The sequence below is a fragment of the Protopterus annectens genome, chromosome 3.part0, assembly GCF_019279795.1.
Source record: "Protopterus annectens isolate FY-2018-M chromosome 3.part0, PAN1.0, whole genome shotgun sequence".
In the NCBI taxonomy this organism is placed as follows: domain Eukaryota; kingdom Metazoa; phylum Chordata; order Ceratodontiformes; family Protopteridae; genus Protopterus; species Protopterus annectens.
The window spans coordinates 1,421,779,696-1,421,793,360 of NC_056731.1; the positions used below are offsets into that span (position 1 = coordinate 1,421,779,696).

Sequence of the window (13,665 nt, forward strand, 5' to 3'; positions counted from 1 at the left end):
TATGCAGTCTGTTTAGCTCGTTACATTTCACTTACTATATATATATATATATATATATATATATATATATATTTTATTTTTTTTAGAAAACATACATGCAGCATATAATGCACGTGAATGAAAAATGTTAACATGGTTTGTTAATGCATGTGTGCCTATTGTCTTAAATGATGATTTAATAAATGTGTTAAAAATATTATCATATACATTTCATTTCTGTTTATTAATTATATATGTTCCTTGTAACCTGTGTTGCTCTAGGTTTTGTTGAAACCAGGGGAAGCATAGTAGGTCATGACACTAGCTACAATGTCTTGATGTGGCTCCAGTATCTATTTTTCTTGTCTTCAGTTGTGTTCTTTTCTATGCATGTTCCTTGTGGTTCAACTATGAAACATCAACTTCCTGAAAGTTGACTTTCCAAAAGGATAAAAAAAAAAGAAAAAAGTTACCTGAAATCCAAAAGGGAGAAAAAAAAATTTCCTTGTTGTTTGCACTCCACAGTTTGTACCAACTCATAAAAGGGAATAAAGCTCCCTAAAGAAGTGACTCATTGCAGGTACACAATTTGAAGTTTCACTAGTAATGATTTCCTATGAGAAAAAACTTTCATATTATGCCATTTGTTTTTTTTTTTTACTGAGGGCCACTGACACTCGAACAATTTCATCTTGGGCATGTGTTGGGAAACAACTCCCTGTAGCAATATATATATATATATATATATATATATATATATATATATATATACTATATGTCTGGAAACCAAGTCAAGGAAAGAAAATTATGAAATGATTCTCAACTGATGAACTTAACGTTTTTGTAATACACATGTGAAGTTTACATTTTTCTGACGAGTCTGATTAAAATGGACTTAGTTTGTACAGGCAACATCAATGCAAACCCAGTCTGTCTGAGCTGCTGTTAGCCTTCATTTATGTTATTTTCTTTTCTATTGGCATGTCTACTGCTTCAAAAGATCATTTTAGTAGTATGTCTTCTGCCTAATAGCCCCCATGATTATGTCCCAAATTTCCTAATTTCCTCTACTTTAAAAGTATGTTTTGCACCATACCTTGCCTCATGTATGCAAGTGCTTTACCTTAGGTGCTGTGAGAAATACTATCACATCTCCACCAGAGCCTCCCAATTAATCCCTTGACTAGAGTGTTAGTTGTGGGCATGATAGAGAAGTTACTAGGGTAGAAGTCAGCTTTCTAATTAGTGGGCATTCAAGACACTGTTTGGAGTTGAAAGGAAGGAAAGAAAAAATCTAGTGCTATACTCTCTACACAGGTAAGAAACTGGGCCGTTATTTGTAGGTGAAGAAAGGAAATTCTAGGTGTTGTGAAAACATGAGAAATTACAGTAGTGTGGGATAGGTCAACTATGTAATAGAAATGTGGTGGCAATCAATACACAGTCGCAGACAAAGAAAGTTCAAGACTTTAGCCATCTTAGGAAAAATGCTATTAATGAGGCAGTCTGGGATAGTGAAAACTAGGTGGACACAACATATGAGGATGAAGAATAGTGGTAAGCCCAATATTCTCAACTAGGAAGGAAGAAGTGTTAAATTTCTGGTACACTGGGTTGGAATACAGACTACAAGTTAGAAGGAGGAAAAGTAAGCTGATTAAGACAAAGCGAAGGAAGGAATTAGAGGTTTTAGATTGTCCACATACTTACATTCAGGACTGAATCAAGAATTGCCTAGGGTACCAAAAAACTGTAGGTGGGCCAATAATATCTCTGTATTTGTGGGTGGAAGACTTCAAATTAGTGATTGATGAAGGGATGTATAGGAACAGAAATGGGGAAGAGAGAGAAGCAAGGGTAAATGGCAGACTTAGTTTAGTAATGGGAAAGAAAAAATGCTGTATATATGGATGGTGATCTCTTAGGAGACAAAGGATTTTATACTGAAATATGTTCCGGTGGAGGAAATGGTAATGACAGGAGCATGAAAGTAAGGGTTTGTAAGATAGAGGAAGAATTTAGTATTTTTTCATTGAGGGTAAGTAAGCAGGTGGTTAAGAAGTTTATATGAGAGAAAGGTCAAGGGAGAAGGAAAAGGAAAAATGTGGTAATGGACATGCTGCGATGGTAGGAGGGTCAAAGGTAGATGGGATATGAAAGGGAAAGGAAGTGATGAAGAGTCAAAGGGAAAGATGCTTACAGTTAAACCTTGAGCAAATGGAGAATGAAAAGCGACCAAAGGGCTTTGATCTGAACAAAGAGGAGAGACAGAGAGCAAGAGAGAGAGAGATGGTGAAATGAACAGATTCAAGCAGAATGATATTTTAAATGAGAAGCTATGATGCCTGGAGCACAACGCAAGCACAAAGAGTGGTGTGACAGTAAGAGAAGGTAAACATTTGCAAATAAGCTAAAGCAGGAAAGGAAAAGGGAAGAGACAGGGACCATCAATACAAAAGGAAAGGTCACCATGTGAATGAGGATGCTAACAAGATCCTCAATGACTGCTTTAAGGCCATTGGGTGATTATGAAGCTGAAAGTGGGGAAGACTGTGGAGACTGAAGGGGAACTTTTTTGTCAAAATAAGTACAAGATTAAAATTAGGAAGGGAGGTACTGGGAGCACCCATGACCATGCTTGGCAGAAGTGAAATTAATCATTGCTGAGGAGGAAAGTTCAGGACTGAAACAAGTCTGTAACATTCTAGCAAATAAGTACTGGCTAAATTATTCACTGTGGTGACAGAGAGGAATACGTTGTTTATTATTTATTTATTTATTTATTTTATTTTGTATTTGTTGACTGGGATTGTCCGACTGAGCTTAAGAGCCCTTTTTCAGTGGAGGCCTGGGGAGAAAAGCTCCAACTTATTATACAATTTTCATTATAAATTAGCATTAAACAGCAATGTTACAGGATTCTTACAAGGTTTTCGGTAGCAGTACAATTTTATACAGTGTCAATAATCAGGAGTATAGTATAACTATTTCAAGATCTATAAAAAGAAATGTCATTAAGATGTGTATAGTTTTGGGGGTAAGTGGTTAAACAAAAACAGTTTTATCATGATGTAGTTGCATGAAAGCAAGACAATTACAATAGAATGTTTCTCTGAGTCAATGTGCTTAATAGGCTTTAGAAGACAGTAGAAAAAGTAGTCAAGGAAGATTAGAGAGAGCTAGTGAGAAGAGTGAGTTAAGGGTAGAAGGTAGATTAAGATATGAGAAGTAGGGGATGTTAAGGAGGGAGAGTGCAGTGGCAGGACCAGTGACTTTTAAAGTGCTCTTTGGTGACTGTCTTAAATTGTTTAGGATGTGTAAGGGTCCTGATTTCTAGTGGGAGCCTATTCCAGGCAATAGTGGGATGATAGCTGTATATGTTGTATTGAAATTTAGACTTGGGTTTGTAGATTTGTAGTAGGTCTTGGTTAGAGCTTCAGAGAGGTCTGGAGGGAGAATAATGGGAGATGAGAGGGGATAGTGCTGGGCAGTAGGAAGGCTGGTATAGGATAGAATGGATGATCTGGAACTGAGAGAGAAGAAGCTGGTGGGGTAATTCAAGCCAGTTTAGGTGTTTTAGAGAGAGAGACAGTGATGGGATTTGTAGGTTTGTTGGGAAGCAAATCTAGCTACCTTGTTATAGGTAGATTTGAGTTTGGTCAGGAGTGCTGAGTTAAGATTTGTGAGAATTTGAGAATTGTACATTAGACTGGGTAGAAGGTAGGTAAGAGAAAGAGTAATCTTGGCTTCAGAGGTAAGGAATTTCTTGTTATGGTAAAGGAGTCCTAGTTTTGAATGAGTCTTTTTGATACAGTTATTATCATGCAAGTCAAATTTAAGCTGATTGTCGATGGTTACGCCTAAGAGCTTATTACTGGATTCTACCTGAATGGGAGTGTTATTAAGGGACTGTATGGAGAAGGAGGGTTTAATATTTATGAACTTTTTAGGTAGGAAGAGTAACAGCTTTTTTTTAGGGTTAAGGATGAGCTGGTTGTTGGACAGCCATGTTTCAGCTAAGTTAAAAGATGCCTCAGTAGCTGAAAAGAGTTTAAAGGGAGAGTTGGCTATGGTGCTGACTGTAGAGTCATCTGCGTATTGCACTAAAGATGACTGAGGAGAGGAGGTATAGAGCTGATTAGTAAAGATATTAAAAAGTAAAGGCCCTAGGACAGACCCTTCAGGTACACCCATTTTGACAGGGAGAGGAGGGGAGAGTGCAGAGTGCCATCTCACTGATTGAGATATATCAGTGAGGTAGCTGGAGAACCATGCAACAGTATCAGAGGAGATGTTGAGGTTATGCAGTTTGTGGAGCAGAAGAGAGTGTGCGATAGTGTCAAAAGCTTTTGAAAGGTCCAAGAATAAGCAAGAAATACATTTATGGTCATCCATGTCTATAGAGACTGTGTTGAGGAAGGATAATACAGCTGTAGTGGTGCTATGTTGTTTAGGTCTGAAGCCATGTTGAGTGGGTGTAAGCAGATTTTCTTGTATTAGATACTGCATAACTTGTTTATGAATACATTTTTCTAGTACTTTAGAGAGAAGGGAGAGAATAGCGATAGGTCTAAAGTTGGAGATATCAGTGGAGTTACCTTTGTGTATAGGTAGAGTGCAGCATTGTTTCCAGATGGAAGGGACTTTAGATTCAGCGATAGAGCGATTAATTAGGATAGATACAGGGAGAGCAAGAGAGTCGGCTGCTAGTAGAAGAAAAGTGGAAGGAATATTGTCAGCTGATGCTGAGCATGGTTTTAATTTAGAGAGTAGAGTTTTGGTGTAGCTAGTAGGTAGAGGTTTGAGGGAGAAGGTATTTGAGGTGATAGTATTAGGAGTAGGTTCAAAAAAGTTGGAGATGTTAGTAGTAGAGGAGCTTGGGTTAAGGTTCAGTAGCTTAGATATACTGAATTGATAAAATAGGTATTGAAGATAGTGGCAATTTCTTCAGATGTCTTGTCTGGGCATGGATTGGGGGAGCTAAGATTACCGGGATGTAATATTTGGTTAATAGAGTTTCAGTATTTTTTAGGATTAGATTTTAGGGCTGTGGGACGTTTGTTATAGAAGTCCTTTTTTATCTTTGTTTATGTGTTTTTTTGTCAGATTTTTGAGTTCTTGATATTTTTGCAAGTCTGCAGAGAGCTTAGTTTTTGACCATTTTTTCCATAGTTTGTCTCTAGTTATCATAAGGGTACGAGTGACTTTTGAAAGCCACGAAGATATGATGGACTTAATTTGGAATTTGCAAGGGGGGCAAGTGAGTCTAAGATGCTAAGGAAGGTGGAGTTGAAAGCTAGGACTGCTTCTTCTAGTGAGAGTTGGGTAAGGAATTTCCAGTTTACTTCAGAGAGGAGGGTATTAAAGGTTTCTGGATGGAAGTTAGAGAGTTTATGACAAGTGATAAATTTAGGAGGTTTTGAGAAGTGGGGAGTGAACCTAAGCACTTTTATAGGGCAGTGATCGCTCAGGGTGTTTGGTAGGGTTTCATGGTTATGATATTTGGAAGGATTAGATACAAGTACCCAGTCAATAAGAGTAGATGTGTGAGAGTTGTTTGTATGGGTAGGTTGGGAGATTAGCTGTGTAAAGCCATATAAATTAATATGAGTATTAGAGTTTGGATTACTGAGAGTTAACCAGTTAATGTTGATATCCCCAAGGAGGATAGTTTCATTGTGGATGTGTTGAGAAAAGTATGAAAGAATATTTTTGAGCAGAGGAATGTTGTCTCCTGGAGGAATATAGATGGCTGCTACTGTGATAGTGGTGTGGTCATTTATTTTAAGGTTAGCTGTAAGTAGTTCAGTAGGAGAAAAAGATGGGATAGGTTTCATAATACGTGTAATGGTGAGGTGGTTGGAGTAGAGGATGGCAACGCCACCCCCTTTTTTGTTTTTGCGATCTATGCAGAGTATATTATAACCAGGGGGGAGAATGTCTTTATCAGAGGTTTGGGGTTTTAGCCAAGTCTCTGTTAGAGTGAAGACATCAGGGGTGTGGAAGGCTATCGCGGCATGGATTTCACTAACTTTGTTTAGAATACTATGGCCATTCATAGAGTAAAAGGAAATATGTTTGTTAGGAGAGGATGAGTTTATTAAGTTGGGAGAGGTAGAATTATGCATGGTGGGGTGATGGATGGGCCCAGGATTTGTATGTATGTCTCCTGATAGAGGCAGGGCTACATGAAGTTGGTAAAGTTTGAATTTAAGTGGGTTGTAAGTCAAGTACATAGTCTTGGTTTTAGATGCTAGAGAGTGAGGGGGAGGAAGTTTGATTTTAGGCAGAGGGATGTTCATGGAAAAGATAGAGGAGGCGACTGTAATAGAGTACTGCAGAGATGAGAAGCAGTTAGTATGGGGATTAGTGGGATCTCTATGGACAGGTGGTAATGGAGTAGTACAAGATGTAAGAATGAGAAGGAGAAGTAATGGAGGCAAGAGGAAAATGGAGAGGGTTGCAAAAGCCATGGCCTAAGGTGAGGAAGTAGGACTGGATGGAGTGAGGAGTGAATAAGGGACTAGGAAAAGTAAGTTGTTGGTCCTGTTAGAGAGTTGAAGTAAAATTTAAGTGAAACAACCTGTACAGTGAGTAGGGGATATATAGAAAAGAGGATTTGCAGCAGACTAAACTATGAAGTGATAAGTAGGGGAGGGTAAGGTGCTTAGAATGTTATAGCAGACAGGAATGTAGACTTAGGGGAGAAATTCAAACTGCAATCTACAGATATATGGTAGAAGTGTACAAAAAAGCAATTGCTACACAAGTAGAAATATATCCAAAAGCAGATAAAAAATAACCTATATCAATTTATGTACAGCCTTTCACTTGTGTGACATGAGACAGTAACTCAGCCAAGCCACAACTTCACAAATATTTGAAAATGTGCTTACCAAAGTCCCACAAATAAGTTGCAACAGCATACAAAGCTCTTCCAGGTGAAATAAATTCAGTTTACATGCTGAGTACAAGTGTAAAGCTGTTTACATCAGTAATATTAGGGACCTGCACACCACTGACATGAAGCCACAGACTAGTAGGAAGAGGAAAACAAAATGGTGCAGAAACACTAACAGTTTAAAAATGCCCCAGAAGATTAAGGGTGATAGAGAAAAAGTGGGATGCAGGGAAATGTAGTATATGCAAAGTGTGATAGACAGGAAGGTAGAGGGGGATGCAGGGAAATGTAGTATATGCAGAATGAGATAGACGGGAGAGTAAAGGGGTATTCTGGGCCAGGAAGAGTCACCACAAGAAACAATCAGCAGGCCAGGATGGAAAGAGTAAGGAGCACACAGTGAGAGTCAGCAGGTAAGTAGAAGAGGTGGTGAGGTGTAGACAGAGAATGAAGAGATGTAATAGTAAGATAAAAACAGTTAAAAGGAAACCACAAACAGAAAAACTAAAAGAGTATAGCTAACTAAGACAGAGTTGACACTAGGGTAGTGACTAACTTATAGATGGCAGAGAGAGACAGATGCAAGGTTTCGAAATAGGTGAGTATGCGGGGGGGCTCTCAGTGGTATGCAGGTCTCCTGTACAGTAGACAAAGTAAGACTACTTTGTGGTATGAACTTAGAACATACTTTTAGTGTAAACTGGCTACACAATAGAGCACAGGCGTAATTCCAGGTGTTGGAGCAGTATCAGTATACGCAGATGCAGTCTTGAGGGAATACACTTTACTATAAAACCTAGGGAAAACAGGAGGGGAGAGAGTGTGTTGAATATAAAAGCTTAGGGAAAAACTAAAACAACAGAGGTACTATACACACAACTACTGATAACAGCTATAGAGGACTTAGTTGAGATAAAATATGAAAAATACAGAAAATTACCTTTACAGATTAGAGCAGTAACAATGTGAGACAAAAGTTCAGTAACTTACTTCTGCTATAACACTTTCACATAAACAATGGTAAAAAATGGTAAAAAACTTTTTTTTAAATTTGAAGGAATAGAGGTGATGAAAATCACTTGAAGAGATCTTAAGGAATGGGGATTTTAGATCCATTATACTGAGTCAATAAGATTTGACACTGATGGTGAAAATTGTGGTGGACATGGTACAGCTGTGAAACTGGTAGCATGGGAGATGCAAACTGGTAAGTGTATACATGTTCATATAGTGTATGGGCAGAGTTAGGGGTGAAATGTTGTTCAAGGAGACACTATCAGGGGGTGATAAAGGTTCTTCACATTCCCCAGGAATTTTATTTGATGGAGTAGGATTTAGTGATGAAAGTTCTGGAATGGAAAGAGGTGAAACAGGGGTTTGTGAGGTAGGTCAAGGCACTGTACATTGCAAAAGTTAGGCACTACCCCCCACCTCCATCCCCATCAGTAACAAATGTAGTGGAACTGGACAGAAGAATAATGCAATATAGCACCTTCTCATCCCTTTTATTTCCAGTATGCCTTAAAACAAGGGAATGCAGCACAGAGATGGATGGAAAGCTGTTAAGGCGAGGAGCTCAGTTTTGGAGATGGGGCACATATAAAAGATTTGATAAGTCTGTTGACAGAACAAAGGGGGATATTGGGGGGATTATGGGCATGGTGAAGAAATTTAAGATGGTCTCAAAGCTACTGATGAACTTCAGACAGATAATGACATTACTGTTGTAAGAAGGACCTGTAGAGAAATGGTGAAGAAGAAGAAGACGAAGAAGAGGTTCAAATGAATAAAGTACCTGTGGATATGGATCAGAATAAAGTGAAAGATATTTAGAAGAAGACCATGAATGGAATATATTAAAGGATGGGGCAGGTACCTCATGATGGAATAAGCTAATACATTAGTTTGAGATGAGAGGGAAAGGTGGAAAAGAAAATATGGGTGTTGAGATTTATGTATTTCCTACAATGTACTCCCTGGGTTTTAAAGGATGACTGTATTAAGAAGGTGGACAAGAACATATGGAGTTGGGTATAGCAGTAGAGTTGCCCAATGTAGGACAAGGGGAAAATGACATGACAAAAGAAATAATGGGAACTACATTTGACATACTTATGATTGATTACAAGTTTGTCCTTATCACTGACAGTAAATAGGAGGCAGAAAAAAATCAATTCAGGGGAAGATGGAAAGAGGGCTGAAAGACAAAGTCTGGAACTAGGTAGGTTTTTTGGAGTCAACTGTTGGAATAGACAAGGTTGTAAAGAAGAAAGTCTAGAGACAGAGCAAGTGTTACTTGGAGGCCAAAAAGCCTTAGGAAATGTATAAAAGACTGTTTCTGGTATGTACCTGTAGCTGGTATGTACTATGATTATTTTTATTTTTTCCTGATTAAGATATATGCAAATGATATGTAATGATTGACAAAACTTTGCATTGTACATGTGTTTTTGTAAATATTACTTTGTCTGTGGAGCTTTTCTCCCCGGGCCTCCACTGAAAATGGACATATATCCAGTTGGACTAGCCCGGTCAACAAATGTAAAATAAATAAAATAAACTGTTGAGCAGGATGGTGTAATCCTAGTAAAGATAATGAGACTGTGAGATAATCCATTTCTTCAGACCGGATGGAGGGAGGGAGTATAATGTAGGGTGGAAAGTACAAAAGCGCACACATGATTGAAGTAGGGAAGGTGCTAGATGTGTAAGCAGGTTGTTTCAAGTCTTTTTTACATGTATTAATTAGGAGAAGATTTTGAAGAACTTACAGGTGACATGAGAAATCATGAAGGGGACAAATTGTCTAAAGGAATACAGTAGTTTGTAGAAAATTGGGGGAATGGGGAATGTAATCACACAGTCAAGGACAGAGAGGTTAATATGAGAGGGAAGGTAGTGAGTATTAATAATATGTGTGTTGGATTGATGGCATGGTGTTAAGGGTAAGGGGCTAGTACTGATGACATTCAAAGATTAGAACAGATTAGAGGAAGTAGGCAAATCTGTTTTTCTACTTGCTTAAAGTCTGTTAGAAGATATAGTTCTCAGCCCTAGCTGTAGCTTAGTAGACACAAGAGATGGAGATAGGCTTTATTTTTGTGTCCTGGCATTTTTTACATTTGGAGGCCGGATGGTAGGAGGCCGGATGGTAGGAGCCAGTGGAGGTGCAGAGAAACTGGCAGCTGAAGTAACAAGACAAGGGTTTCTTTGACATTTAATAATTGGGGAAGATTTTATTCCTCATTATTCCCCTATATTGGAGGGGCTTGAGAAGCATCCCTAACACTAATCTCTAGCGACTGCTTCCAGGAATTGTAGTCCACTTTTAGAATAAAAAAATCAAGATTCTGTAATTTCCCCATCTGCTGATGGCAGGATTAATACTGAACTGTAACATATCTGGTTTAGTGTAATGTTCAAGCTAAAAAATAATAATGATAATAATAACAATAGTAATTTGATATTGAAAATGAATCAGTGCCATTCCTACACCTACACACAAGAGGGTGTCTGACATACTGTTCATGCAGTACGGTGTCCTTTAATGCATTGTGCCTTCCAGTACTAATCATCGAAGGCACTCTAATCCTTGGCCTCTGTCTTGTAAATTACTAACACATTCTTGGCACCTTACTAGCCTCTACAATGACAGTCACTTTTTGGTGTCTTACGGCATTCATCAGTCAGGGATCGCCCCGCAGCCTAATGATCGAGTTTTCCAAAACTCGAAATTTATACGCTCGGGACCATATAATCGAATTTTTGAGAACTAAAAACGTTTTGAATGGAGATCGGTACAGCGTGGATCGGGAAATTACCCCTTCCCTCACTGTAGTGCAATCTCGGCGTTGGTATATGTAACTTGCAGCAGGTATGGGGTGCAGGTGGGCTTAAACATATGGATTTTTGTGTTTTTTTTATGTTCGAGTTTTCTCGACCATATGAATTTCGATCGATCCGTAACATACTGAAGCATCACACGGTAACAATAAGCGATAAACTCCAACCTTCCTTTGGTGGGTATTGGTCTTTTCCCCCAGACGCCTGGCAATGTTTTTACAGCCGCAGCAGTACAGAACGAAAATACTTAACAAATTTGATGAATTTGTCCTAGTTTAATCCTGATGACTTTTACTGAGCAAGCACAGTCTGCAGAGATATGTTTTTGAACACTAGCGAGTGGCCAAAACAGAATTCTTCGGAGGATGCAGTCACAGGCATCGTTTAAGCTACAGCCACTGTCCCTCAAAATAAATTTGGGATGAAAAAATAACGGAGTGCACCAGATGCAGACACCTTTTCAATCGTTTGTTTTTAAACAGTGACGATCGTGTAAACTGTAATGTCACAAAGGATACGATTGTGTTTGACGTATTTTAGTCAAGCATTTTTTTTGCCACTGAATATTTGTAAACCAGAATGTGTGCATATGAACTTTTCCATGTTTGTATCCGGAAAGAATGCGGACATACTGTAATCTAACTTTCTAAGTGTAGTCCCGACTTGTCTAGTAAGGGACAATGACAGAAAAGTTTAAAGGCTGTGCAGATATCACTAAAAGTCCGGTTACTATTAAAGAAGAACAGAACTGTAATTCAGCAACGAATGTGTGATAATCAACTACCTAGTACACAAGCATGACATGTCACTTATAAAAAGGTGCCTTAATTTCAGTGTCCACCATTTCATAAATCATACTATAAGCACCAAATTCAGTTACAGTATCAGAAAGAACCTTGTATATTACTAACCGTCTTATAGTCCTTAACCTGAGTATAAAGGTGCATGACAAATGGCTTACCTCATAGCATAATGATTTTAGTGTGACTACTTACTTCAGTCAAATTACTGTGTAAGCTAAAATTAAATCTTACCTTCTACGTCTTCCAGCCAGAAACCAGAGTACAACTACTCCTATTAAAAGAGTCACAATCCAAAAAAATGGACCTGTCATTGTGAGAATAGAGTAGTTTATACACAAGAAATTGTATTTCAAGAGCAGGAATTCCTTTCAGTATCTAACCAGGCAGGATTTAACATGAGAACTGTGTGTTCAATGTTAATTTATAGTTATGAAACAGACATGTGGCCTTAAAGGCACAGTAACAATTAACACTGTGGAAATGAATACTGCATGCTATACTCTACTCAAAATAAAAATGTTTCATGTTTTTTATGTTTACTTTTGAGAAACTGCAGACTGCATGTAAATGATACAATACAGCAATGAGTTTATACTGTTAGTGATGCACTTTAACCAACTTTCCAAACTGGAAAACACACACACACACACACACACACACACACATATATATATATATATATATATATATATATATATATATATATATATATGGGTTCACTACTAAATATCCAAATACCACAATCCCGAGACTCTGAATACTGACACCAGAATCTCGAGACTGCGGAATCTCGAAAACTGTGAATGGAGATTGCCATACAGTGTGGAATGGGAACTTTGCCATTCTCTCCACTGTAGTGTGATCTCGGCGTTGGTATATTTAATTTGCAGGGGGTGTCTGCAGAAAAGTTATTACTGATGGTTTTGTGTTTTAGATTTTTTTTTTTTACTTTGAGATTCCACAGTCTTGAGATTCTGTGTGTCTGTATTCAGAGTCTCGGGACTGTGATGTTTCGATATTTACTAGTGAACCCATATGTATATATATATATATATATATATATATATATATATATATATACATACATATATATATATATATATATATATATATATATATATATATATATATATATATATATATATATATATATATATATATATATATATATATATATATATATATATATATATATATATATATATATATATATATATATATATATATACATATATATATATATATATATATATATATATACACACACACATATATATATATATATATATATATATATATATGTATATACATTACATACATCTGTATTATATAAAATAAATCCACACCTACAAGTGCAGACTATAATAATATAAGATGTTATGTTGTCCCATCTCTCCTTCAGTGTTGCTATTTTGGGTTCAGAGCCGAAACTGCAGCTCTAACTCGGCCTATACTAAAACTCGAGAGCTTCTAGTATTTCGAGGCTGAATACTATCCCACAGTATTTAGCGGCTATTGCCGCTTGAAGCTTCGGGATTGTCTTCACTGGCTCAGGCTTGAAAAATTTAATATTTTATATATTTTATAACTTTTTCTTTCTATTGTTAGCTGTTTTTACTTATTAGTGCTATAGTAACATTCTTGTGCTATTTTTGTGGCTATCCTTTCTTTGGGCCTTGTTTTTCTCCACAAGAATCCATTTTAAATTAGGGGATTCTTGCCCTTTTCCTCCTTATAAACCTTTTAGGAGTACTCCGTTTAAGATAGTGGCGTCTCCTCCGGTGGACGAGATAGTAATTTAACTTAGAGACTTCTCCTACCCTCTTTTTCTTCTCTTTAAAAAAAAATATATATAGTACCTTATTTTAGATACTTGTTTCTTTGCTGTTTTTTCTCCTTTATAACAGTTGTAGTTTGTTGTTCTAAATTTGATTGAGAAATGCTTAACTTATAGCTAGTATGTCTAAGGAAACAGCTAAGGAACACAAGTCAGGATTCAAAAAGTGTGATTCCTGCACTCAGAAGATGTCCATTACTGACAGACGCACTAGTTGTGTTTACTATCTGGGTCCACTCCATCTTCAAGACTCCTGCTCCATTTGTCATAGTTTTAGTGCCAGGGCCTTTCAGGAGAGGAGG

General features: G+C 37.4%; 1 protein-coding gene across 1 annotated transcript in view; it reads right to left on the minus strand.

Annotated features, from left to right (window-relative positions):
* The window catches only part of LOC122796760 (cytochrome P450 7A1), a 710,137-nt gene extending 698,274 nt beyond the window's left edge, over positions 1–11,863 (minus strand). The window contains exon 1 of the mRNA XM_044065489.1: positions 11,758–11,863. Within this exon, the coding sequence (XP_043921424.1) occupies positions 11,758–11,837 (80 nt within the window). The 5' untranslated portion in view covers positions 11,838–11,863. The remainder of the gene's footprint in view (positions 1–11,757) is intronic.
* Between the last annotated feature and the right edge of the window lie 1,802 nt (positions 11,864–13,665).